This window comes from Ambystoma mexicanum, chromosome 9 (assembly GCF_040938575.1).
Source record: "Ambystoma mexicanum isolate Mex_15411 chromosome 9, UKY_AmexF1_1, whole genome shotgun sequence".
NCBI lineage: Eukaryota > Metazoa > Chordata > Amphibia > Caudata > Ambystomatidae > Ambystoma > Ambystoma mexicanum.
Genome location: NC_090931.1, coordinates 338486124 through 338512823, shown reverse-complemented (window position 1 = coordinate 338512823; position 26700 = coordinate 338486124). Strand labels below are relative to the sequence as shown.

General features: G+C 43.8%; 1 protein-coding gene across 1 annotated transcript in view; it reads right to left on the bottom strand.

The window, feature by feature from the left end:
* Positions 1-26700, bottom strand: part of LOC138487325 (uncharacterized) — a 2513852-nt gene that overhangs the window by 1241271 nt on the left and 1245881 nt on the right. Inside the window, exon 53 of the mRNA XM_069613924.1 lies at positions 3872-4034. Coding sequence (XP_069470025.1) covers positions 3872-4034 — 163 coding nt within the window. The remainder of the gene's footprint in view (positions 1-3871; positions 4035-26700) is intronic.

The following is a 26700-nucleotide window of genomic DNA, read 5'->3' as shown; positions in this document are numbered from 1 at the left end:
CCTCCAACTACCACTCCAAGGCACTGCAGAACTCTGAAGAAGCTTCACTGTCTTAAAGTGTTTTCTAATGTTTTTTTTTTCTTTTTTACTTTAATTTAAAGTTGGAAAATGGGTCTATGTCATATTTCCACAAAAAAGAACGATTTTTTTCCGGCCTTTTTTGTGTTGGCTTTAAATGCCGAAATATGACATATTCCACCTATCCCATCCTCTCCCACTAGTTTTGTTGTAAAGTGGGGATTTTAACCGCCAAACGCTCCTTTTCCCCACCCACCATCCCCTTCCCAGCACAACACACACTGGATCCCCGGCATAGGCAGAGATAATTATTTATTTATACATTTATAGCAGAGCACCAAGCCCGTGGGCATCTAGGCGCTAGTTTCAATACAAAAGCTGTGAGGGTTGAAGGGCGGTTGGTCACTAAGGGATAAGAGATGCACTATAAAACTGCATGCATTTAGAGATCGTTTGGGACTGTATGACGAACAACGCTGTGCCAACCTCAGCAGACCTAACATAGCGGACATTATAATACTTCTCTGTGCTACGTAGATGCCGGCCTATGTGAACATAAACTTGGCACTTAACTATATACATGTATGCAGCACTCTAAGTTGCTATCAGTAATCTGTCCCCCAAGTAGTAAAAAATAAGAAATGCGAAACCACTATATTTCTTTATCTTGGGAAACCCCTGCCACCAATATGGAGCTGAGAACCAACCAAGATATACTTTGAAGACACCAAGCATAAGAACCCACTGACGAGGATAGACCAGCAATGTTCTGAATCAGTGAGAAGATACACTCTTCAATGATTAAGACACTGTGCTTCAAGCAGTATCGTATATCACATGACATCGAAACTGACCAATGGGAAGTAAACGAAGATTATAAAACAAAACTGTGTGCACCAACAAAACAAGTAGTAGGTAATACTGTATACTCAGTATGAACATCATTGATGACCAGAATCCCGATATAGCGCCCTAATGTGATTACTGGCCAGTGACATTATACTTAATACTGTACCTAATATAGTCAAACATCACTAGCCTCCCTATCCCTGTAAGAGTTGTGTTGACCTGCTAACGTTGCCCTACTCCTAACCTAATCACATGTCTACAAGTGAATTCTGAGATCTAACCAGCATATACTAACGTGTTATGAGTTTGTCTTTTTCATTTGTTTGTGTATTTTATTATTTTGATTTTATTTTCTAACTGCCAAACACGATTATTTGAATTAACATTTACCCTTGTATATAGCTACTGATTTTCTTTACTCATTTGCTTCTCCTGCCCTGTAACCTTGGAGACTTAATATTTACTAACGGCCTTGAGAAAGCCCAGCGGGCGAAACTTTGTGGCCATAAGAGTAGGTGAAACATTAGATTGATATGTCAGATAGACACGTCACACATCTACTAACACACCTGTTATCACTATGTGACCAAGTAACATATATTCTGCCAGTCAATATATAAAAAACTTGGACAGTGAACATCACATATTATCGTTTTCTATTTGTGAAAGTTGCGCTTATGATAAGGGAACCTTTTCTAACATATAGTTTGATACGCTTCTTAACCATCCGACTAGTAGTTTTGACCAGTGTTACTGAATACGTATTCTGTAAAATGCACAATTTGTATCACATGTTATCAAAAACCTCCCCATCGGGTACAACTCAGTCTGTCACAAAAGGAATGAATTGCCATTTGCAACTGTGGGTCACTTCAATTTTGCCCGAGACAATGTTATGCCCCAGTCCGACTCTGGGTATTATAGAGGTGGCCACTCAGCAGCTGCCCATCCTTTTACTTGGAAGAGCTGGCAGTTGTCCACACAAAGTGAAAGCAACGGTCCACCTTTTCGGTCAAGGAGTCACATTGCTCTGGGTGTCCTGCGACTGATTTCTAGGATTGTAAGTGTTAAATAAAGCTGCTACCTTTATCAAGGACACATTGGGCCTCATTATGAGTGTGGAGGGCCGGAAATAAGGGTGCCAGTAGCAGCGTACCGTCACCCGGTCCTTGACGTCACACTCTGACTCTGCGAGCAGTGACCATTACGCCCAGCAAGTCTGACCTGCTGGTCGCAACGGCACCCGCCCACAGAGTTTTCACTGAAGCACTGGCACCATTAGCAACGGCGCCGCTGATTCCGTCTCCCCACTCCCATAGAGTCCTGGAATGGGGAACATGTTTTCCGGCGCCTGACATCCCTGCATGCCTGGAATGTCCCGGTGCCACAGGGATATCAGGCACCAGAACGGTGTTAGGAGTCTGGTGGCAACCCGCCAGTAGCACTGGCGGGATACCGCCAGACTCGTAGTGAGGCCCTAAGTTCCCTTTTGCTTAGAGAGGAGAATTGATTTTAAGGGAGCAATAAAATGCAGAACTGGGAGTTGCCCAACTCCTAAAGGCTAAAACCCTCTGCCTCCTTAACCGCCCTACCTATTTAAGAGAAGAATCCACTACGCCGGTAAGAATGTGTGGGGGCTTTCAGAGCAATGGCGCTTCACTCAGCACACTCGTCCCCCAAAACTTACATCTTAAGTGAGACTCTAGTTTTTGACGTGTGCCCAGAGGTCAAAGTGGGTGAGAACTAAAAGATAAGACATCTCTCTATTCTTTACTCTCAGCCATCGTTCTTTTACTTTTTGCCAGATGAGAACCGTTCCTGTGGTAGGCGAAGGGCATGTGTTCTTTTTGTTGTTGGCCCCTTACTGGGCATCCGAGTCGTGGCCCGGCTGTATATGCTCTAATCTCAGATCCATTGAGCTATGCAGCAGCTGAAGGATTGCCTCTGTTCATTTGAGTGCCCTGCTTGGCATATAAAGCCCACTCCCCAGCTACCACATAGCTCTCCACCTACTGTGATCACTGTTTGACTTCTGCATTTAAGCACAATTAATGTGAAATTGCTGCAGGCACAACTGTGTGTATAAGTAAAGGATAGATGGTTTGGGGTGGTTTTAGTCTTTGACATGACCCTAAATCGGTGCGAATGGTGGAGAATTAGAAAAGGGAGGGTGTATGCAGCTGCACGCTGTGGGGGACAATTAATGAAACGTGATGGTGGTGGTTTAAGATGCATTCTTTCAGTTTTGGTAAAACACAGTGGTGGGGTTTGGAGTGGAGGATGGGACCCCGGTAAGGGGTTTGTATCGTGGTAGGGAGGAGAGTAGGGATATGAGGCCAGTGGAGGGGGGTCAGGCCAGAAGGGAACATGGTTTCATCACTATTCCTGTACACTTCGACCTCCTTAAATATGATCCATGGATGTTATTGAACATCTGCCCTGGTACTCGGGGGCGTGTCCAGGGAGGGGCCTGAGGTGGCACGTGCGACCCATGGAATCTGATTGGACACCCCAGGTGCCACCCCATTATCTTAAACTATAATCATTCTCTGTGTGCGCTCGTACTTCATGCCACCCCTGCATAAGTCAGTGCCCTACTTGGGCCACCCCAGTCAAGAGAGTCTGGACACGCCACTTGTACGAGAGTCAGAAAATGTCTTAACACGTGTTTTGCAGGATGACTAAATAGCAATCGAAAACATGATTTCATATCCAGTGTCTATTTGTATGGGTTCCATTTCATTGCTGTTTTCTTGCGTGTTGGTGTATGTGGCACATCTGTAAACTGAATGCTTATTAGCCATGAGCTGGTATGTGTGTTGCCTTTCTCTAAGTCTAAAAGGTGAATACAAGTCACACTGCATTCACTCGTGCGCAGCTGGTAATTATCCAGAAGTTTCACTATTTAATTCTTCATCTGTTTGCACATTTTATACTTAAGGTACCCCACAGCAGTCGCAAGAAAGGACTAGCGGGTCCCGGATTCTCTGGAAGGTAATGTTACCTAGAAATAGCTCAGTGAGATGCTGCAGCAGCTGCTGTGGTTCTTCGTCATGCGTGGCAATCCATGAGGTCAGCAGCAGTTTCCAGTCGCCGCCAGTGCAGGTCATGGGCAGGATAGCCACCCGGCTGGCCACAGCAGGGCTAACATTTGCTAATGTATCCAGCTGGAATAGAGGAACAGGAGAGACATTGTCATTTCAGCAACTCTACTTTTGCGTGTGTGTTTAAAGGTTATTTTATGAAACCATAGTGCCATCAACTGGTGAATGTACAATGGTGACCTGGACTCAAAATCTTTTGCAATTTTACATGTTTCCCGTAGAAAATATGTGTTTTTCCCAAACCAGACTGTTGACAATGGTTTTAAAATGGACTGACTGTGCTTGTTTTATGTGTGTTAATTTCTGATAGTAATTCTTGTTGCTGTTTTTGTACACTAGATTGTTCATATGAATGCTAGGCAGCTGCATGAGCATCTGGGCAAGGTTCACGCTACGTTAAGTGTTTTAAAGCAAATAAATAAAAAAATAATTGTATTCTGTGTCTGAAAAGGTTATATAATTATATCAGGTTTTTCTGTAGCACTACAGGCTCGGTTCCTTCCACTTCTTAGCGTTCCACTAATAGCTATTATTATGGTCCATTTTAATGTTACTCAGTTTATAGAACGCCGACGGGTGAAGGGCTGAGTCGAAATTCGAACTTGCAAAGTGAAGGCTTGCCCCATGCAAATGCAAAAGCGCTGTTCATAAGAACACACGTCTGCTCAAGGCGGTAATTGTATTTATTTGTACATTTATAAAGCGCACTAAACCCAGGGGCATCAAGGCGCTGTTATATAACCAGTTACACACAAGTAAGTAACCGCAGGCAGAGGTTACAGAGATGAGGAAAACCAAGTGCTAGCTAAGCGTTTTAAAACAGTTTATAATGAAGACATGATCTACTTCTTCTTCTAAATTACTGAATGCGTGGGCGGACCCACGCAGGCGCTTCCCCATCCAATAGGATGATGTGCACCTACCCCCACCATTCATACACATTGCCCTCACAATCTCATAACCCCTCCCACCGCCCCGTCTGCCTCACAAAATCCAACAACACACTGCTCCTCCTCCTGCCTCTCACCCCGTCACCTCCCAGCAAAGCCTTCCCACTCAGCTCAGCCACACCCAGCGCAGACATCCGAACTCTCATCAATTCTCTCTCCTCAACATGTCTCTCACACCTAAGCATATTTGAGAGGCTAATACAAGAGGAAAATCTCAGGGTGAAAATCAGTTCAGGGCTTGGGGTAAAGCGTCTTCTAAGAGAAGGGTTGTCTAGGATATAGTTGTGACCAGCGCAGTTTCTAGACAATCTAGTATCCAGGGCGGAATACAAGCACGTGTGCCCCCAGCCAACTCGGTTCTGCAACACTGCCCAAAAAGTTACAATATTTGCAATGAACACAGAAGCATGTTCACACACTTTCATTGTCTCATGTATATGTTCATTGTCAGGTGTTGCCATACTACTGGGCCTTTACCAGACTCTGATGCGATTTGCATGGTTTCTAGGTACTATGGGACCCACAAAAGTGGATCTGTGTGTTTGATGATTGGGGACCGATGGAAACATGCAATATAACTTTGCTGTTGTGTGGGTGTGTGCAGTTCAAAAGTTACAGAGAGGAAAGCCGCATGTGCAATTAGTGTGAGTGTGTGTTGGTTGTGACTTGTAGTATTCTGATGTTTCGAGGGGTGTTGGAACGGGTTGTTTCCTTTCCTGGGGTCAGTGGCTTAGTTGCTATGCACATTATGTGGCGCCACATATAATTAGAGCATGTTAGAGTGGGAGAGCAGCCAGGGGAAATCCCAATAGGCATGTGAAGAACGGGGATCAGTTTATAATATAATAAGGTGCACTAACGATGCATTAATGAATGTATAATTAATATGCAAAAGCAGTTGTAAGCGATATTCAATCAACACTACAGCTAAGTCAATGCCTAGTCTGGGATGCTGAGGAAAACCCTTATTGATGTATTTTTATGTCCAGTTCAGTACTCTGGATGACAACCCTTGTATAACACCCCCCTCTTAGAATCCTCCTGACCCCACAGAGCCAAGAAGTAGGTTTGTTTTGCAAATTAAAAGGTTTATTTGAAAATTTAAACAATATATATATATATATATCACACTTCTATAAATAAATTGATAATTGATATTACACTTGTGAATATGAGCAGTAATCAGCAAGAGGTAACTTATGAATAGGAACAGAAGAATAAGGTGGGAAAGAATGCTTTATATGGTTCAAGGAAACGCAATGATGAATGAAATGCAGTACAGAAGATAACTTGATATGGCTTCAACAAAAGACAATGTAATCACTTTTCCTTGACAATTCACTCCCCCCCTATGCAATGTAAGAAATGGATGGAGAGCACACAGTCTTCAAGAATCCCAAGAAAATGCAATACGAAATGCAGTTCCCCCCAGCAAGCTTAGAGGAAAACAGGTAGAGGTTTGAAACACAGGCCCAAAATGCTTTTAAATGTGATGGCAATGGATGGGAAAAGGCGCTAACTGATTTTAATTCCCTCTAGAGATTCAGGGTGAGGGAGAGATACTTTATATTAGTTCAGGCTCACTTTAGCAATGCTCTATGCATAACTACCAGGTTGCAAACGGATTTTAACAAAGGAAAGAATGGAGCTGCTATTGGAGAAATTGAGCCAAATCGCAAATCGCGGTAAATTTTGCGAGTGCGTGAATCGCGATTGCGGAAAAAGTATAAGGAGTAGGAAGTCGGTTCTAGGTAAATTTCGTTCCTAGCCCAAACGGTTCAAGAGATACGGACGATTTAATAAAGGTAGATTTTCGGATTTAAAGTAAAACTCAAAATGACAGGTGACAGTTGGCAGCGTTAGGATGACAGATGACAGCTCGCAGCTTTAGAATGACAGATGACAGGATTACTAGGAGGCAGTTCTACTTAGGTTAAAATAGTTTGGATTAGATTATTTTAACTAAGAGATTGGGTTCTGCACAGTTCTGGCGGATACTCACTCCTAATTTTGAAATGAATGGGCCTCGTCACGGATCTGGTCAACTGGACTGGACTTCGGTTCTATCTGCTCGGCGGGTCAATCAGGCACCGGTTCTGCTCACAGTGATCCGGATCTCTGGTTCTGCTCATAGCGGTCTGGGTCAGCTCTCTGGATACAGCGGCCTGTGGTTCTCTGGATCTCTGGTCTGGTCTCTGGCAATTGTTCTTGGCAAAGAATTCAAACAGCTCGCCCGGCAGTGGAATAGTTTGCAAATGATTTTAAGGAAGCTGAGGCCTGCTGAGAAGAGTTCTCAGTTTGTGGGTTTAGGCCCTTGCTTTAAGTTCTGAAGTAAATTTCTGGTCTCTGAAGATTGATGGATGTGAAGTCTGGAGTCTCCCGGCAGAGCGTCCCGCAGAAAATGGAATTGAATGTTCTACCTGTCCCAGCAGTCTCTTTTATGTGTTTTGGAAGTGGGTGTGTGCGTGGCATAACTGAGCCTGCCCCTCTCTACTTGTCATTGGCCCAATTCTCCCCTCTCCCATGATTGGGGAATTGGGTTGTGAGTCAGAGTGATGAGGTCTGTTTATGAGTCAGAGGATCCTCCCCTGGTCAATTTGCCCACAAATCTATATTTGATTCAAATACATATATCCAAGGTACACAGTTGTTTGACATCACGTACACACATCATATATTACTAAAGATAGTCCCAGTCCCAACTCTGGCGTTTCTAGGAGCTTGCATTCAAAAATGGCAACTTATTGTCGATTTTAGTGGGTTTTGCAATATGGGATTTTCATCAAAAATTATACAAAGGTACATTTCCCTTCCACATATATCCCAGTAACTTTCCATGTCTCTAGCTTAAACACATTGGGCCTCATTACGACCCAGGCGGTAAGTTACCGCCTGGGTCGTACCTTTACCACCATGGCGTAAACTATGTTTACGCCATGGTGGTTGGCGGACTTACCGCCCCATTCCGAGGTCGGCGGGGCGGTAAGTCCCCAATCCCCATTTACCCTTCCCCATTCCCATTTTTGCCCCATAGGGCATTATGGGAGTGGGGAAGGCGTTAATTACGCCACCGTAAATTACGGTGGCGTAATTAACAACACGGTCCCTTAGCGCCATGGATTTTAACACCTGCTAAAAGCAGGTGTTAAATCCGCCATGGCGCTAAGGGACCTCGGAATCAGGCGGTAAGGGTCGGCGCTGTTTACGCTGCCATAAACCCCTCACCGCCTGGGTCGTAATGAGGCCCATTGTCTACAATATTCATAATTAGCAGGGTTTGGACTCAAATCGTGAGGGCATTTTTCAAACTAAGACTCCCAAAGTTGTACATTCCTGTCATTTGGTTACAATAAGTTATCACTATGTCTATAAAATATATATTTGTTGCAATTCAACTCCCCAAGTGTTTGGGTCAGCCTCCAGAAGTCTGGGTGGTTCAGTGATCACATGTCTCTCCTTGCTGGCAGAGGGCTGTTGACAGGAAACACTCAAAATTAACATACCCTATTCAACAGAAAGAGCCTTTTGTGTGGGCTCCAGCAGGCTGCCTGGAAGTCTCTCCTCAATCAATCAACAGGGTCATGTGATATCCTGCCTCCTGGTGTGGGAATCTCTGAGGTGTTAAGAGTTCTCAGCCTCTTGGCCGCTGGGAACAGCAGGTGGCTAAGATTTTCAATTAACCAACAAGCTTTGAAGTCCCTGCCCCTCTTGCAACTCCTAAATATAGTTTCCCTGTCAGAGTTTAGACCGCTAGCGCCACCTTGGGGAATTTGTCAGTACTGCATCCATTTTTGAGTTGTCTTGATTTACTGCATTTCAATAGAGTGGTCTTTTGCTTGATAGGACCCTTGCTTAACATTGTTTTGATGGCATCCTTACAGTAGAGTGGTGATGTGGAACCCCCCACAAGAAGGTTGTATCTTTGGAGTGGTCTCGTGCCAACTGCGCAGTTCTCCTATTCTGGCGTGAATGTGGGCGGCGATAGCTCATCCCCACATCCACCCAGTCTATTGATTTAGTTTGTCCTGGGATAGAATAATGGGCGGCGACAGCTCATCCCCACATCTACCCAGTCTATTGATTCAAAATGGGTCAAAACCCTTGACACAGTGTAAAACCCATTTCCTAATGCATAACTAATAAAACAAACATGTAAGAACACTTTAGCAATTCATAACTCATTACTAATTACTGTGTTACATGTACATCAGGACAGGCTCTAAAGTGCCATTATAGTTTAGGTAACCCAAAGTGAGCATTCTTTTGAAGAGCGTGCATCTATTGAATAGCACGCACTGCAAACTGAATCACTTTTAGAGACTTCCAATTTTGTCAGACAAGGCACAGAGAGATATAATGATTTGCCAGGAAACACAAACTTTGGTTAAGTGGAGAAGCTGCAATTTGAGCTGTTGACCACATATCTTTCCAGTTCTAGTTGGTACACATATTTCATATTCTTTTGGCTTGTTTTATAGCAATGTGTTGAAAACTACACCAATCAAATGCTAAATCATCCAGACAATATATAAATTGTTGCAGTAAAATGTGCAAAAAGAGTATGATCGTAGCTTTATTTTCCCATACTGAATGGACAACTACAAAATCTCCTTTGGGTTTAACAAATGTACTTAAAAAACTTAAAAAACACACAACAAAAGAAAACTGATGACATGATTGCTTGACTGTAGTAATTATTTCACACACCATGAAGCTTTTATGCCCCTCTGCTAACTAATCACCCATTAGTCATACTCCTTAGGGAACATGCCACAGACAATAGTCACTCCCAATTGCCTACTCACTCGGGCATCTGCAGCCATCTACCATTGATAGCTTGTGTTATGAATGTTCATGCTGATAACAAGGAGACCTGGCGAAAGAACCAACTGTGAGATCCTGTGCCACTTTTAGTGGTCGAAGTGGGCGGGAGTGGTTGGCAGTGGTGCTCCTCTGCTTTTTAAAATTAAGTCGTACTGTTCCTATACTTTTATTTTCAAAAGAAACCGTTCCGGCGTTTTAAAATAAATGTGTAGGAACTAGTTGAAACTTGCACTTCTGTGCCCTGCACTGAACGTTCCCTTAAACAGCAGGCACAATTGTTTGGGGGGTTGTATTGTGCTTGGGAGGGTGTGTGGTAATGGGATTGTGGGAGCGGGGCAGGCCAGGAGGGAACATAGTTCAACTACTTCTTTTCATACACTTCGATCACTGGCCACTCTGTTTTATCTATGAACTTGAAATGCAAATGGGGAAAAAGACAAACAAGAACTGAGCTCTTCTGTTCTGATCCCGGAAGTTAGTCTGAAATTACTGCTAGTTGATCCTGCCTCCTAAAGGTCAAGGTTCACCATTTCCTCCCCTTTTGTGTCCGGATTACACTATACTGATTGTTCTATTGTTTTTTTGTTTTTTTCTGATCAGATTATATGTACAGCTGTATACATTAAAACGCATCAATAAACACAGTAGGTGCTTGCTTTCGTTTTTAGATCTAGGGACAGTTTTGGTATCAGTAATGATGAATTGTAAGTGGAATCTCAGTTACCACGTTCGTTCGTTCGTTCGTTCGTTCGTTCGTTCGTTCGTTCGTTCGTTCTTTCATAACTCAAGTGAACCTTTTTCTGAGGATCAGATCCTCATTTTAGAAAGAAATTTCAATTTTCTGTAAACATATGAATCCATTTACATCCATTTCTAAAGACAATGTAAGTCAGAGAAAAGTTCATACGATCCTCATTATGAATTTTATATGTTGAGTCAAAGTCTAGTCAAAGTTTTCTTTACATCCTACTGATATTGATAGTTTATTTGTAGAGCGCCTATACACACATGTGTTTCAAAGCGCTTTGAGGTAAGGGAGGGAGCAAGGGAAAATACAATGACATTCTTACAAGGCCTTGAGACATTAAGAATGGAGTGGTCAACCAAGTCAAATGCGGTTGACAGGTCCAGAGAGACTGAAAGAGAAGTAAGCCCTTCATCCATGCAACCGAAGAGTCTAGACTTCAGCTCCAATAAGGAGGTCTCAGTGCCAAACCCTTGTCTGAATCCTGATTGGATTTGGTTCAAAATAAGGAACTGGTTCAAATGCTGCGAGATCTGACTATAGGCGACCCGATCTAAAATCGTTAACTAAAACAGCGTGTTTGTTATGGGTCTATAGTTAAGTGGGCTATCTACTGCCAACCCAGGCTTTTTCAGAATGGGTGTGACCCACGCTTGTTTTAAATCATCTGGGACATTTCCCTTAAGCAGGGAAGCATTCACAAATTTACAGATTGCCTTTAAAAGAGCGGGGGGACATGATTTAATAATCAGGGAGGAACAAGGGTCTCCCTTGCATCTAGTTGCATTCAGTTGCTCAACCACCTTCTTCAATTCCACTTCCGAGATCGGGTGAAAATTAAATTGGGGAATCAAGGGACTTCTAGTGGGGAACCTGTGACCACAACAATCCTGAGCTAAGGAAAGAACGTAATTTTTGAGATCTATGTCCTTTATAATCCCTAAAAGTTTGTTTTGCATTCCGTTTTGAATTTGTTGACACCAGTTTGTGTCCTTTATTAGTGAATGCACCTAGGGCTAGGGAGTGTTCTCGTGTTCTTTCAGAATTTTAAAAAGTTCCTTAACATCTGAATTGGCATTTTGAATTCTGGAGTTGTGAGAATATTTCTTTGCTTCCACTTTCCAAAGTCTATATGTTTTAGGGGCTATTTAATAGGATGCAAAGTAAGTTGTGGTGGAATGACTTCAGAGTCAAAGATTTATATTTTTGAAGCTCTGCCGAGAACCAAGGTTTGTTTTTTCTTCCCTCAAAAGTTTTTTTTTGCTTCAGGGGAGCAAGAGTATTGGTAATACGATCCATATTGGCTGTAAGACCAATAGACATATCTTGAAGGGGAACCTATCCTCAAAATTAATTGCAGAATCGAGTAGGGGTTTAATTTTGTCTAGGGTGAGGTGTATGCTCTAATGCCCCATGTTTCAGTTAGGGCACATATGTCTACATTATTTTGTACTATGTAGTCAGCAATCTCGTGGGCATGCTTGATCAAAGATCCAGTGTACAAAAGCATGTAGCGTAATTTGTAGATTGGGGAGAGTGGGCTGGGGGTTACCTATGAAGAAATGTCTTCCTCTGCTATAGAAGAAAGCGGGCAGTTGTTCAACATGGCAGGTTGAGCAAGAGCACCTCACATCCCATCTGACAGTTCAGGGGACGTCAGGGCCTGGAGAGGAAACGATTTGGCAGCTGTGGGAGCGGTTTCAATGTTAGCCTCCCCAGACAGCAAAAGAGAAAGTAACGGAACCGTGATTTGATGTGCGGGGAGACCCGTCGAATCAACGACCGGTGGAAATGAGTCTTAGGCAGCATTTTCTGCAATGACGGCTGTGTGAACATTAAATATATTTCTGGCCGCGGCTGCCAAAATTCATGAAGAACCATAGTTGGAGACGAGAGTAACAGCAATGCTGTTTGTGCCGGGTTTCAAGCAAAGTACGCTCTAAAGACTACAATAATTATGGAAAATGTAGTCTTTAGAGGCGAAGAGTGCGCGCAGAAGAACAAAGATGTTTCTCTGATTCAAATTGCACCAACTATGCGTTGGAGGTGATAAAGCACCGGAATAAAAGTAAAGGTAAGTATTTCAGTATTACACATTTACACAATTATGAAGAGGCAAACTAAAATAAATCAGATAAAACCAGTTAATTAAAAACAGGCTAAGAATAACACCAATCAAACTAAGTTCAAGAATCTTTTGTTTGGTTTTCGGCACCATTTCACGATGCCTATTATGCCACTGAATTCCCAGAAAAATAACGGTCTCCACTGGACCCTGAGTTCTGGTCTCATTAATTTCCTTCCCATCCTTCTTTTCTCAATCCCGTGATGATTACTTCTAGGTGCGTTCACACATTGTGCTCACCTTTTCCCTGAATCAGTATATCATCATTATAGTGTGAAATGTGGACATCGGGTTTGGACGATATCTTATCCAAATGCTCTGCAACCAGCCAGTGACAAATAGTCGGACTGTGCATGTCCCTATGGGCAAATGTTGAAACTTATACTGCCTCCCATTCCAAGAAAATGCAAATTGCTCTTGACACTCTTTGGCAATTAGCACCGTGAAGAAGGCATTTGCCAAATCTATCACTGCATACCAGGTTCCTTCAAATTTCTGCACATTCTCAATTAGAGTAACGCATCTGGGAGTGTGGGTACTAATGGAGGAGTGTACCTATTTAACGTGCAATAATCCACAGTTCTTCTGTAGCTTCCGTCTGGCTTCTTAAATCGGATGGACCGGATTGTTCCATGCCGCAGTTACAGGACGTAACACGCCCGCTTCAACATATCCTTGGATAGTATCTGAAATTGCCTTATGCCCCCTTATGCGATATTGCTTCATCGACACACGTTTTGTTGCCAAAGGAAACTGCACTGAGGGCATCTTCAATTTTCCCACAATGCACTTACTTCAAACTGTTAAGTTTTACCTCCAAGTCGTAGAGTCAATCCTTCCAGAATATCAAAACCAATGATATATTTGGGTATGGGAACAATCAATACTTGATATTTACTCCTTTTCAAGTTACCAATTTTCATATCAACTTTTGTTTGAACTGCGGGGGTCTCTTTCCCTTCCTGTCCAGTTATGGTAAAAAGTTTACCATTAAACCTCGAAGGATTACCATGGATCAGTGGGGCCACCGCCCTGGTATCAATCAAAGCTCGAACCTCTTGTGTATTTCCAGATTGCCAAAATATTTTCACATTCACATGAGGCCATCTGTCTACCTTAATCCGGGCAGACGCTACAGGAGTTTGACCACAATCCTATTCGTATTGTGAATGTATGTATTTTGTCTCTGTCTTTACCATCGCACTCGCCATTTTTTCGCAAGTCAGCATTGGTTGGCTGATTTGGTAAAGCCATTCCCATGGACTCCTCATCCACCTCCTCTTCAGGCGGCACAGAAGGGGATTTATCCCCATCTCGCTTATTCACAACTTGCCTTTTTACTTGTTTATACTGTTCTTTTCCTTCAAGCCCTCGCTTTTTATATAACTGGTACATTTCCCTGGTTTCAATCCCGTCAATATCTTTTCGTGCCACTCCATCTTTTAGTAGCGCCAAAAACATGTCTTTTCTCGACACTAACGAGAGTCTCTACTATCGGATCTCTTTCCAGGAGTGTGCATGTCACTACGCCCCTCTCTCTCTATCACAGGGTCTCTCTTCAACTCTGTCCCATTCCTCCAGGTCTGCTAACTTTCTGATAGCGTTGACTACTTCATCTGTTAATTTAACTGTCATCCCCACCAGCAAAGTCATAATTACATTTTTATAGGCTGGTGGAGCAGTTTGAATGATTGTATTTCGGGCTGAAACCGATAATGCCACCACCCCCATATGTTTAGGATCATCAATATGGATGGCTTCTTTCATAGCATTCTCCCTGAGTCTTTGGATTGCCTCTCTCAGGGTGTACCACCTCTTCTCATCACTAGGCCAGTCTGACGTAATCAGATACTTGCAATTACACCCTTGAGCAGCTAACTGTAACAAAGACACTTGTGACTCTCTCCCCTAGGCATCAGGAGGCGGCCATGCATGCAATACCTCCTGAATATGGGTTTCATGGGACAATGGTAGAAAGCTCAGAGCATCAGTTGGATCCACCAGAAGGCCTGCCGCACCTCCATCAAATAACCTCACCATCCAAGATAACAAAAACACAACAACCCTCTGTTTAAATTGATTAATGATTTGACCAACCTCTTGTTGAGAGTAATAATCCAACGTTGGCAAATTCACCAGACCACCTGCAGGATTATTCGGATGTGGCCCAGCTCGTCTACGTGTAACCAGTTTAACGGTCACTTCCTTCCTATCAAGAACCGGTTTAGATGGTATGTCCCTGTCGGAACAACTCTCTGAACTAGGGCTATCAAATACATCACTGTCTCATTGGTCGGGATCTCAATTAACCTTTGAGGAGGCAATTACTGTTGCCACTTTGTGGGTATTCACTCTCCCTCTCCTTTTTTGATATTTGTATCGGGCGACACTTAGAGCCGCTCTCTCAGCCACTGCCTGATATTTGTCTGCATTATCATGATACAATTTCATCTGATGTTGTTGCATTAGTGCAATCTGTTTCTCAGCAGCAAGCTCTTTTTCCAACCTCATAACATTCGCCTGCAATTCTACATTCTGCTGAAGCATCTTCCTGAATGCATGCAACAAAATCCAACATTGTCTGCCCAACACTGAGCACTCCTTCCCCTTCTCTACAACTACTTGTTGCAAGCAAGCTGCTACCTCGGCGGACTCGCCTCTCCTATACTCATATCCCAGGTCTCACTCAAACCTGCACCACATGCCCAAGTCTGTGCAAGTTTGTCATATGGACTCTTTGTCCACCCTGGAATCATCACTTCAGGACAATCTCGCCTGCGGAATTTCCCATTTTCTGCTTAAGGAATTCTTTAACCGGTCTGTGGGACCACAAGGAAGGTAGTCCTGTAGTACGAGTGTAGCGAGAAATGGCAGACAACTGTACCTTAATGGATGCATGTTCTAGTCACGCTTTTGTCAGGGACAGAGGATATGTTAAGACTGGTGCAGCTTTGATCCAAAGAGGGTGATACCATATGGTAAAATATTTCCATTTGTGTTTGTAGCACGATAATGTAGAAGGTACCTTAGCCCTTGCAAGAATGTTTCAGCATTCTACAGTTAATGCGAAGTGTTGGAATTCTTGGCTTCAAGGAGCCAAGCTATCAACTTGAGGCATGCTGGATTATGATGTAGCACAGGATCCTCTGTCTCTGAAGAGGAAGTCCAACAGAGGAGGCAGCTTGATGCAATGAGCCATTGACAGGTGAAGCAGGTCTGAGTATCACATTTGGCGTGGCCACATCAAGTTGATTAGGATCATCTTGCAGCGGCTCCATTTGAGTGTATTTAGCACTTGCAGTAGAAGTAGAATTGGAGGGAATGCATAGAGGAACAGACCCTCTCATTGAATTGAGAAAGGGTCCCCTAGACTCCCTGTTTTAGGATACCGGCTGGCAAACCGGCAGCACTTGGAGTTATGTGCAGTGGCCAACAGGTTGATGTCGGGCAGCCCCACTAGGAGAAGAAGCAAAGAACTTGGTTCTGGTGGCACCCCCATTCATGGCAGGAATGTAGCTCCCTGCTCAGGGAATCAGCAATGATGTTGTGGATTCCCGGTAGATGAAAAGGAAGGAGGTACATGTTCTGGAATGGAGTCCATACCAGATTGCTTGATCTTCTTTCGAAGGTATTGGTGAGCGGTAACCGCCTTGCTTCTGGATATAAAATATGGTGGTTGTGTTGTCAGTTGCAGATGCAAATCAACTTGTTTTGGAGTTGAGGTTGAAATGATTTTAAGGCCCAGACTGATGCTCTTAGCTCCAATACATATATGTGGAGGACTTTTTCTTTGGGTTGCCACGGGCTTCTGGCATGGTGTTGATGCATGTGGGCTCCCCATCCCTCCAGGGAAACATCAGTGGTAACCATAGCTTGATGAACTGAGAGGCAAAATGGAGCACCTTGTCATTGGCATTCTCAGTGACTCCATCACTGGAGTTTTGCTGAATGATGGTGTGAGGGCAATTTTGTCATCCCAAGAACCTGCCACTTGCTGCCATCGAGCACCCAGGAACTCCTGGAGAGGTCTCACGTGAAGCCTGCAGTGTGCAACCAAAGGGATGCAACGGGACATCATCCCCTACATGGATTTGATAGAGCAGACTGTTGTAACCTGTAGAGTGGACTATTGTCGAATTGTGCAGAGTATGGTGTGAGGAGCCTTTCTCACAGTGAGAGGTTGTGGTATTACCTTGCATTGTTAGACTCCTACTGTAGTATCTGTCTTCAGTTGTCCGCGCCCGTTAACCTCTGGGTCATTTGGTGTGCATTATAAATATACTAAAGACCTGGACACAGAGAGCTCATAGTTTTGGCTATAAATGTTTATTCAAAATAAAAGGGGGGTTAGAAAATGCCTTGCTGTCCCTATTCTAAGAGGTGTTTGCCTACCTCAACCAAAACTACTAGCTGTCAAATGTCAAGATGTTCACAGTAAAAATGTCCTGTGTCCAGAATACTATTCTGGCCCTCACATTTTAAAAATAAATCTTAGGTGAAAAGGATAATGCCTTTGGCCTTGAAAGTACTCAAATGTTCAAATTCAAAAGGAAAGGTGTAACTCCAACACAAAAGTTCCAAATGGATACAGTTCACAGTTCCAAGGGATTGCTCTTTTCGTCTGGTATTCTCTTCAAGATATTTTAAAATCCTAAGGGTATGGGACTTCCTTGGAATTGTCTGCTAAACATAAAAACAACTTGTATACAAAACAACTTAGCTGATCGTCCCAGTTTCGCAGGATACCTGGTGTACTCCCCTGCCAGGTTTCTTCTCAACTTTAATGTAATCTTTCCTCAAAGTCGTCGCTTTGCCTGGTCCTACCAGGACTTCCTCATGTGATTCACTTTACACATTTGCAAACTTGACTTTGCCTGGTATACTCTCCTGCCAGGGCTTTCTTATGTGTTTCACTTGACAGACCTGCAAGCTTGACTTTGCCTGGTATACTCTCCTGCCAGGGCTTTCTCATGTGTTTCACTTGACAGACTTGCACACTTGATGTGGCCTGGTGTATTCACCTGCCAGGGCTTTCTTATATGATTACTTGATACACTTACAGACTTGCATACATCTTGCATTCATTGAGTTATTTCCCCCTTTTAAATACTGGGGCTCATATTCTCTTTTATGCGCTTCAAGATATTTTATATAAAGTGATAAGCAGTTTTAAGCTTTAAAGCTAAAGTGCTTTAATATTACAGAGGATTCCCAGCCTGATGATGGGGAATATTCGTGAGCATGTGAATCTATGAAAGATCCAATGCTGGAGAATAGTGGCTATTAGTTGCTGCCGAGAAAGTGGTTGTTCAGGCTGCATTCAGATCTCTTTAAAAGCCCCTAGGCAATATTGTCCTTAAACCAACCATTTCCTTACAGCTTTCTTTGCTATCTTATTCCTATTGCAGCCTAACCTGCTATAGATGGCTAGTAGTACTAGCAGTCTTTTCCTTCTGTTGGTTGTAAGTGTATTATTTAAGGTGTATCCAGAATACGACTTGGGGCACCCTTTAGTAATAACCTTCACATAAGGTCAGTGGTTCCTGCTATGCCACATTCTTTTTGCACACAATTAGGGTTCCTTCCTCTGCTTTAAACTCTCATCATATAGTGGAGGATCACAAAAGAAGGATAAAATACAATGTTAAAAAATGAACGTGCCATGAGAGAGAAAAAAGAAAAAAGAGAAAGGAGAAAAAAAATCTATTACTGTTATCGCCACTTGGTCCCGTGGGTTTACCACAGGATTACAAGTGGTGGCATGGGGCGGTAAATCCCCATTTTTGGAGTCCATAGGTCTCCATGGGGTATTGCTGCTCCGGTAATTCCATTGAAAATTGGCAGTAGGGGGTCACATTTACCTCAAGCTTTTTATCTTACCACCTACTGCCAATCTCGTAGTTCAGCGGTACAGGAATGTGGCAGCAATGGTCAGTAATGGAATTAATGCCACAATCCTGATGATTTTTCTCCCATTGCTGACCTCGTAATGAGGCTCAAAGTGTTTTCTACGTTCTACTCAGCCATACACTTCCAGGAACGAGCTCCATATTGCCTGAAATGTGTCTGAGTCGCCTCTGTGCTTGTATATGACTCTCTCAAAGGTTGACAAATTCAGCAAATCCTGAAACCAGTCCATGATGTTTAAGCAGTTTGTTGATTTCCAGGCACGAAGGACAATTTTCTTGCTTGCACACCCTTAACAACGAGACTTGCTTGTTTGGGGCAGTTTCTTTATCACTTTATCGTCACCCATGATGAACAGGGAAGCTTTAATGGGTAATTCTGTTTCCAACACTAAATTCATTCCCTCAGACACCTTTTTCCAGAATTTGTTCATTCCGTTAATCTTGTGTCAGAACCAGATCAGATGACTCAATGTTAACTGAGACATAGAAGCGTTGCGTGCAATCACAACATCAGGCCATAGGGGTGGTGTGCATTGTGAGCTAATAATAAGAATGCCACTACCAACTGCCTCCTTCCGAGTACGTGTTAAAGCCTTTTTAGCTGTCTGAACAGTATTAAACTGTGTTCTTTATCCCCCACTGCTTTAAACATGTATCGGTTAATGTTCATTCTGGTGGCTTAAGCTGTATATTAATGTATCTCCATGTGTATTCATTTATCTCCCCCAGATATGACTGCGCTTTTCCCTTCCTCGCGGTAGCACAGAAACGTGGCAGAAATCGAAGTCATGGTACAACACACATTCAGGATACACTGTGAATCAACTATCAATATATATTGCAATGCAGACTAAAGGAATAATACGGAAGATGCAGGCAAAACAAATCTGATGCAGTATGCTAAGTACAAACATGCTACAGCAGGACACTAAACCCTTCAAACGCCATGAAGGGATACCTGCTGGAAAGTGTGACGTGCTAGGATCAAAACATCAGTACAAATGAGCAGAAATGCATCATGAATTAACGTAGCCAAAGTGCAGCATGGTAGCAGCAATGAAAGACTCTAATTAAAAGTCACTTGTCAGCAATTAACATGAGAACACTACTCCAGGGCATCGAGTAATCCAGTCACCGTGTTCAGTGTGGTCAGAATGTGCAGACACTAAACCATCAGAATAAAGTCCTGACACAGAACCAACAGGCAAGTAACAGGTCAAAGTGCGAGCTCCAAACCAATAAAGAAAATACAAGTTTGGATGTGCAGTTAAAAAGTGGTGCGAATTCATTTTCTGCCACTTTTCTGGTGCTAACAAAATTACCAACATCATTATTGTACCACCAAATTTCGAGTTTTGACCTAGAAGTGAAGGATTTATCTGAAGCAAGATACCACAAATGTGCAGATTTACAGCAGCAGAATTACCGCTCAAAGTAAAGCCACCAAAATCCCCATGACATTCTGTGGACTCCAAAATAGGGACTACTAACACAGCATTACTACCACTCGCAAACCCACTATACGTTTTTTGGGACAAAGTCCTGGTAATGGTAAACAAGTTTGGCGATAAGGTATGCAGTTAGTTTATTTCTGATCATCGCAGTCCATAAAACCAGCATTAAATCACACATAAACACAATCATATACAATGTTTAAAGCACAGTGTAAAACACAACCGAAATCACAATTTAAAATTCAGTCAGGGTTCAATATTGACAGCTCCTAACAATTCCATGAAGCGCAGTATTGTTGCAAAGTCATATCTTAAAACTTTAACATTTAGGTGACTGCGCCGAGCCCCACCATTCCCACATAATCGAGCCTCCAGGCTCTTTATAAAACACATGCCAGGGCAAAAGTAACCACAGACAAGGACAACAAGAACATCAGTGTGGACGATGAGTCCGTAACCCACTTTCTCAAAGTAAGCTCATCACAAATTTGACAAGAAGATCATGAGTGGACAAAATAAATAAAAGTGAGATAATGTAAATGTACTCCCGCACTTACAATAAAAATGTGTTCCCCCCCCCCCCCCCCCGCCCCTATTACATTTAGACCAAGACTGGATAACTGTTCCCAAAGGGAGCATGTTAAATCTTGGCTTCATTTAACATTTTCTTGGCAGAGGGACAGTTACCATTTGGAGATATTCTGCAGGGCACAAAGAAGGCGCTTGTGGTAAATAAGCCGCCACTTGTATGTTTTGCAACATGTTGTCTTCCCTCCAGGAGGCCAGGTAGTACATTGCCTTTTACCTTCCATCTTCGATAATGATTGAATTTTTTCAGGGTGCTCACAGTGTGTCATCTACGCTAACTTATGTAACAAAATTTGATATGAGCTAGCCAGCATATTTTGTAGTACCCGTCCATCATTAGTATATTCTCAATCAGATCCTTGGTGAGTGGTGAGATGGGTACATTCACCAGCCCATAATGAAGCCCAAGTTAGCAATGTATATATATATATATATATATATATATATATATATATATATATCCACCAGATACGTGATATCAGTTTCCAAGTGCAGCAAATACACCGGAGTAGAGTGAGGAATAATTAACAATTTTCTAAGGAAGCAATTCTCGTCTTTTGTAGGCCATCAGCACTAACATACCCCCATATCTTGGTCCATTAAATACCAATTGGAATTGGAATGCCCTTACCCTGATAGACTGTAATCATATAACGGACAGAGGAGTGTCTATGGATTTTTGCCACTCTAAAAACGCCCTGATCAATTGACTCATCGTCAGACCTTGCTTGGAGATGTGGCCATTCTACTTTAAGCTGTTGTTAAATCTTATGCCAACATAATCAAAAGAAGTGCACCATTCCCATTGCTCCACTATTAAGAACATCGTCCGGCAGTGCTTCAGCTTCTGAGAGTCACACATTGTAAAGCACTTGCGGCTATTGACCTTTGGTCCTCTGTCTCTCATATAATTGGCATATTCTGTAATCAACGTCTGCAGGGACCTGGGGGTCTCTGCCAGGAGAACAGCATCATCAGTGTAGCTGAACACTGGCAGTCCCCTAGCACCACATGTGGAACATCAATATTAACAAGTGACTCGAAATAGGTATCAAGAGAATTGACATCTGCATTTAACAATATAATAAAAGGCCAGATGTATGTTTGTCCTGTATGTTTATCCGATGCAGTAGCTTCGCCTGTTGTCACCGCTAGAGGGAGCTGTTGTCTTAGGATGTATAGAGACATTACCACTTTGCATAGCTTCACTTGTTGTCACCACTAGAGAGAGCTGTTGCCTTAGGATATATATTGGCCCCACTGTGTTAATGAAAACCTGAACTTTGGCCTGTGTACACAAGCCAAGCTCTTACACTAGTTGAACAATAAAGGGGTAAGGACACATCTGTGTCATAGCCCTTTCATCACTATTATGCCCTCAGGCAGCTCTCCTTCCTGACCATACCTCACACAGTCCCTTGAGTTCTCATGAAGTAGCTAAAGCATCTGCATCAGTGGAAGAGGTGCCCCTAGCTCACAGAGGGCCTCATTACGACCCTGGCGGTAAGGGGTTAACGCCAGCGTTAGCTGCGCCGACCCCTTACCGCCAATTACGAGGTCCCCTAGCGCCATGGTGCTTTTAACACCTGCTTTTAGCAGGTGTTAAAATCCATGGCGCTAAGGGACCATGGAGTTAATTACGCCACCGTAATTTACGGTGGCGTAATTAACGCCTTCCCCACTCCCATTATGCCCTATGGGGCAAAAATGGGAATGGGGAAGGGTAAATGGGGATTGGGGACTTACCGCCCCGCCTAGGTTGGAATGGGGCGGTAAGTCCGCCAACCACCATGGCGTAAACGTAGTTTACGCCATGGTGGTAAAGTCACGGCCCAGGCGGTAACTTACCGCCTGGGTCGTAATGAGGCCCAGAGTGTTTTCTAAAGGAGTCCCCTAGCATTGTGATCAAAGGGCGAACTGAAGTCCATAAAGGCTATGTAGATAGGGGAATCAAGTGCCTGCACAAGTTTAGCTAGGATGCGATAGAGATGTAGATACTGGTGAATCATCCCAGTACAGTGCCAGAAGGATGATTGTGTATCTGAGAGAATATCATTCTCCAGCAACCAGTCCTCAAGTTGGTTTACAATGAGGCACGAGAACAACTTAAATGTCCTGCTGAGCAGAGTGACAGGTCTGTATGAAGAAGGTAGCGATGTACAGCCTTCTTTTAGAGTGGCACAATTATTCCAGTTTTCCAGATGTCAGGATTTTGTTCTGTCAAGATAATAGCTTTAAACACCTCAACCAGAAATGGTCCCCAGTTGTGATTTAAACTGTTTCGGCCTTATAAGAACACATAACACTTCCCCAAGTTGCTCTGCATCTAGGGGCCTGACAGTGCCTAATGCCCACCTGGAGTGATAATTTACGATGTTCCTATCAATATCTATTAGCCTCCTATCTGATGTAAACCTCAGGGGATGGGCACAGCCCCATATCTAGCCCTTCACCATTCCTAGCCATGATGCTCCAGACTGCCTTAGAAACATGCTTTTGTGGGAGCGCTGTTGAGCAGCAATTGCAATGGACGTCTGAGTGTGAGCTCCAGCCCCGGCATTATCCTAAACAAATAAATATGCTTTTGGTGCCAGAGTCAATGTTATCGAAAGGCTCATCAACGAAGCTGAAGGTGGGTAGCAAGCCCAGCCCAATGGAAAATGATCAGTTGAGCTGAAAAGAAGAACGAGCCTCGTTGAAGTTGACCGGAGTGACCTTCTGATTCAATCCAACACAGGCAGGGAGGAGCAGCCACTTTCATCCACGACATGGTCGGCCCAGAAGGGGGGGGTGCGCTGAAAGATTGTGCAGCCTGCACCATATCCAGCCCCCGATCCCATTGAGGAACGGCAAAGCAGAACAAAACAAATGCATGAGGAGTTTGGCAAGCCCCAGGAAATAGACAACTCCAGAAAGCAGAGCCAAAACCGGAGCACTGGGGACCAAATGCCGAAGCAAAACCGGAGCGGAGGGCAAGAGGAAGGTGAGCTGCTCTCCGATTGTCATCTGAACTGGTCGCTCTCCCTCAGTGGCACTGCACTGAGACCAGCAGCCCACGGCGCATACCTTGATGACGATCCATTGCCCCACAAGGGAGCCGTGCCAGAAGGCGGCCGGGATCACAGCAGGGAACTGCTGAGTGCTGTGTCGTCAGGCCCGGACATCGCAGGAGTAAACATGAGAGAGAGGAGGGATGTCTTCCAGGAGGGAAGGTGCAAGTTACTGGGCGGCAAAGGAATAAGACTGCTGGGGATAATTCGGTCTACTGGGACACATGCAGGACGGCAGTTCCCGGCGCAATCAGGAGGACAAAAATGGGCAGCTGAAGTGCCACAGGGGCCTGTGACGCCCATATCAAGCAAGCAGTAACAGAAACAAGGGTGCCCCCATACACGCAGTAAATGAGAACTGCTAATCCATGTGACATATAGTGGTGCCAAAGCCATAAACTTTGGGATTGTAACTGAACTGGGTGCCTACAACTAGCTAGGCCATTCGACCAAACTTCAGTATGTGACTGTATTGAAAAGGGGTATTTCTCCCCAGGGACCAGCCCATATTAGCATAAATTACCCAATTTCACCCACTTACAGGTCCACTCGTGCCAAGCAATGAACTCATGCTAGAGAAATCACACCTTCAGCATAAATTTAGCACTTATTAGACATAAAGTAGAATATAACAGAACAGTAAATTTAGCAGCAATTTGGGAAGTCAATACATTCAAGTTAGAGACATCACACACAATTAGAGAAACACAATCTTATGTTCCTTGCATGTTATTAATCAGTGCTGAGAGATCCCGGTCAGCTACAACAAACTGCTTGCTCAGCCAACTCTATAGATGACAGCGCCACAAGGTGCCGCCGGGGCTATCTTCGGGCACATGCTCCATAGCAGTTCGCGGATGAATCTCCCACTGAGTCATCGGTGCATGTGCATTTTGTAATCTCGTGCTGTCAGTCAACGTGACACACTGTTCCAGCACTTTCTTAGTGCAAAAACATGTCCACTGATTGAAAATCCCAACTTGCTAACTCTCCAAGACACTCCTTTCCTCCCTCCCTTGGAGCCCATCTGTGAAAGCTTAGGAATGTTAGTTATCAGTGAGTACGCGACAGTACCATTCCTTCCCATGTGAAAGAGGATTTGTTTATCAAGCCTGGCAGAGCCACTGTGGCGAAGAGAGGAGCTGAAATAATATGCATTGCAATTAACCCCTAGTGAGCAAGCTTTACTGGCTAGTGTCATAGTGCCTTGACTACAAAGCCTGGCTATCCAAGCGCTATAATGCTTTAAACACTCAAATACAGGTCTCTATTAGCTACTAAACTGGGTCCTCTGCCCTGCCTTTCTATGCACAATGCAACCTTCCTTTCCTTTGAGGCCTACACATTCAATGTACCCTATTAATGTAGGAGCTACTATCGCAACACGTTACTAAATTCATCTATAAAGATCTGTTTCAGCATTTTGCACATACTTTTGAATAAGCGATTAGTTTTAGCTGTTAATGCAGCCCTCTAATGGACCTAATATGTGACATGTCGCACTTTCTATCTCACTACAGTAACAGAGCCTTAATTCCCCACTGGGCAGGTGGGGGGAACTGAGACGGGTAGCCGGGACAGACATAACACTGATAGCCACAGGATAGTTGCTGAGGTCTGCACTCATGAGACGGCACCTAGGCACTGATCACCCAAGACCCTGAAGGCACAGAGAATCAGGAGCAAGTTAGTGCAGCCTGCAGAGACTCAAAGAGCGGCGCTACTGGGTCTATGTGCTCCGGACAGCCGCACCAAGAGCCAGACTGAAGCTTTAAATCATCAGTTCAACTCTGTGGAGAAACAGCGGTCCTCCTGTTACATTTGGTTACACTAGACACCCCTTAAAGATACCCTCAATTGGCTTGGAAGGTAGAGGTTGGCGGAAAGGAGAGGTACTGCGCACACTATCAAACAAACACAGAGGTGCTTTTATTAATATACCTCTAGTCGTGATATCCAACCTGAACTCAGAGGCGATGCGCGGCAGTACATCGCCATATGAAAAGCAAATCAGAACATTTAAGTATTATTTAATAACACACAAGTGAACATAGAGACTGTTCAAAAACAACATGGCAACATGACGAAAGGTGCAGGAAAGAAGTGTGGGCCAATGGAATTGTTTACGAGCACCCAGGCAGAGGCCCCAGGGTCAGTCGAAATGGGACAAGGAGAAAGCCAAAGCATCATGCCCGGTGATGCCCATGAAGATCAGCTACTGATGGCCATGCAGAGGGGGTTCATGTCCGTCAACATCAAGTTAAACGATATAGTAGCAACTATTGGATCACTGAACTCAAAACTCGACAAAGAAACTGGTTGCATCAATGAAGCAGAAACCAGGATTGGTGAAGTGGAGGACAATGTGGGCCAACACGATAGTGATATGGTGTAAACTAACGTCTGAACTAACAAAAGTCTGTGGTAAATGTGACAATCTTGAATCACGTTCAAAGTGAAACAACATGTTGGAGTGCCCGAAGCTGCCTGCAAAGGGCCCAAGGAACAGTTCATCGAAGACCTTCTAAAAACCGTGTTCGGAGAAGCAACATTTTCCACACATTTCCTGATAGAGCATGCACATCACGCCCTTGCCCTGATGCCCAGACCTGGAGCCCCCGCGCACTATCATTGCTAAAATGCTTCATTACCGGGACAGAGACCTCATCTTGAAACTGTCCGGAGAACAAGGAACACTCTGTTATGAAGCTAGCCACATCCATATCTATCTGGATTATGTGGCCGGGTTCCAGGTCTTGAGAAGATTGTACAAACCAGTGAAGAGACTATTGAGAGCCAGACATGTCCCATATGCCCTAATGTTCTCTGCAAAGCTGCGTATTCAACACGGTGGCAGGGCGCACGTCTTCGAAAATCCTTCAGATGCCATAGCTTATTATTATATTACTTCCAATATGGGAAGGATCGAAATCATAACATGAGAGTAGAGACCAGACGGAACGATATGGGAGACTGAACATGAAGCCCCTACACTGAATTAAAAAGACAACGGAACAATACAGCACAAGAAACTGTTGAGACAAGACGGTGCAAGCGGCCACTAGGCTTACCATTGTAAGAGGA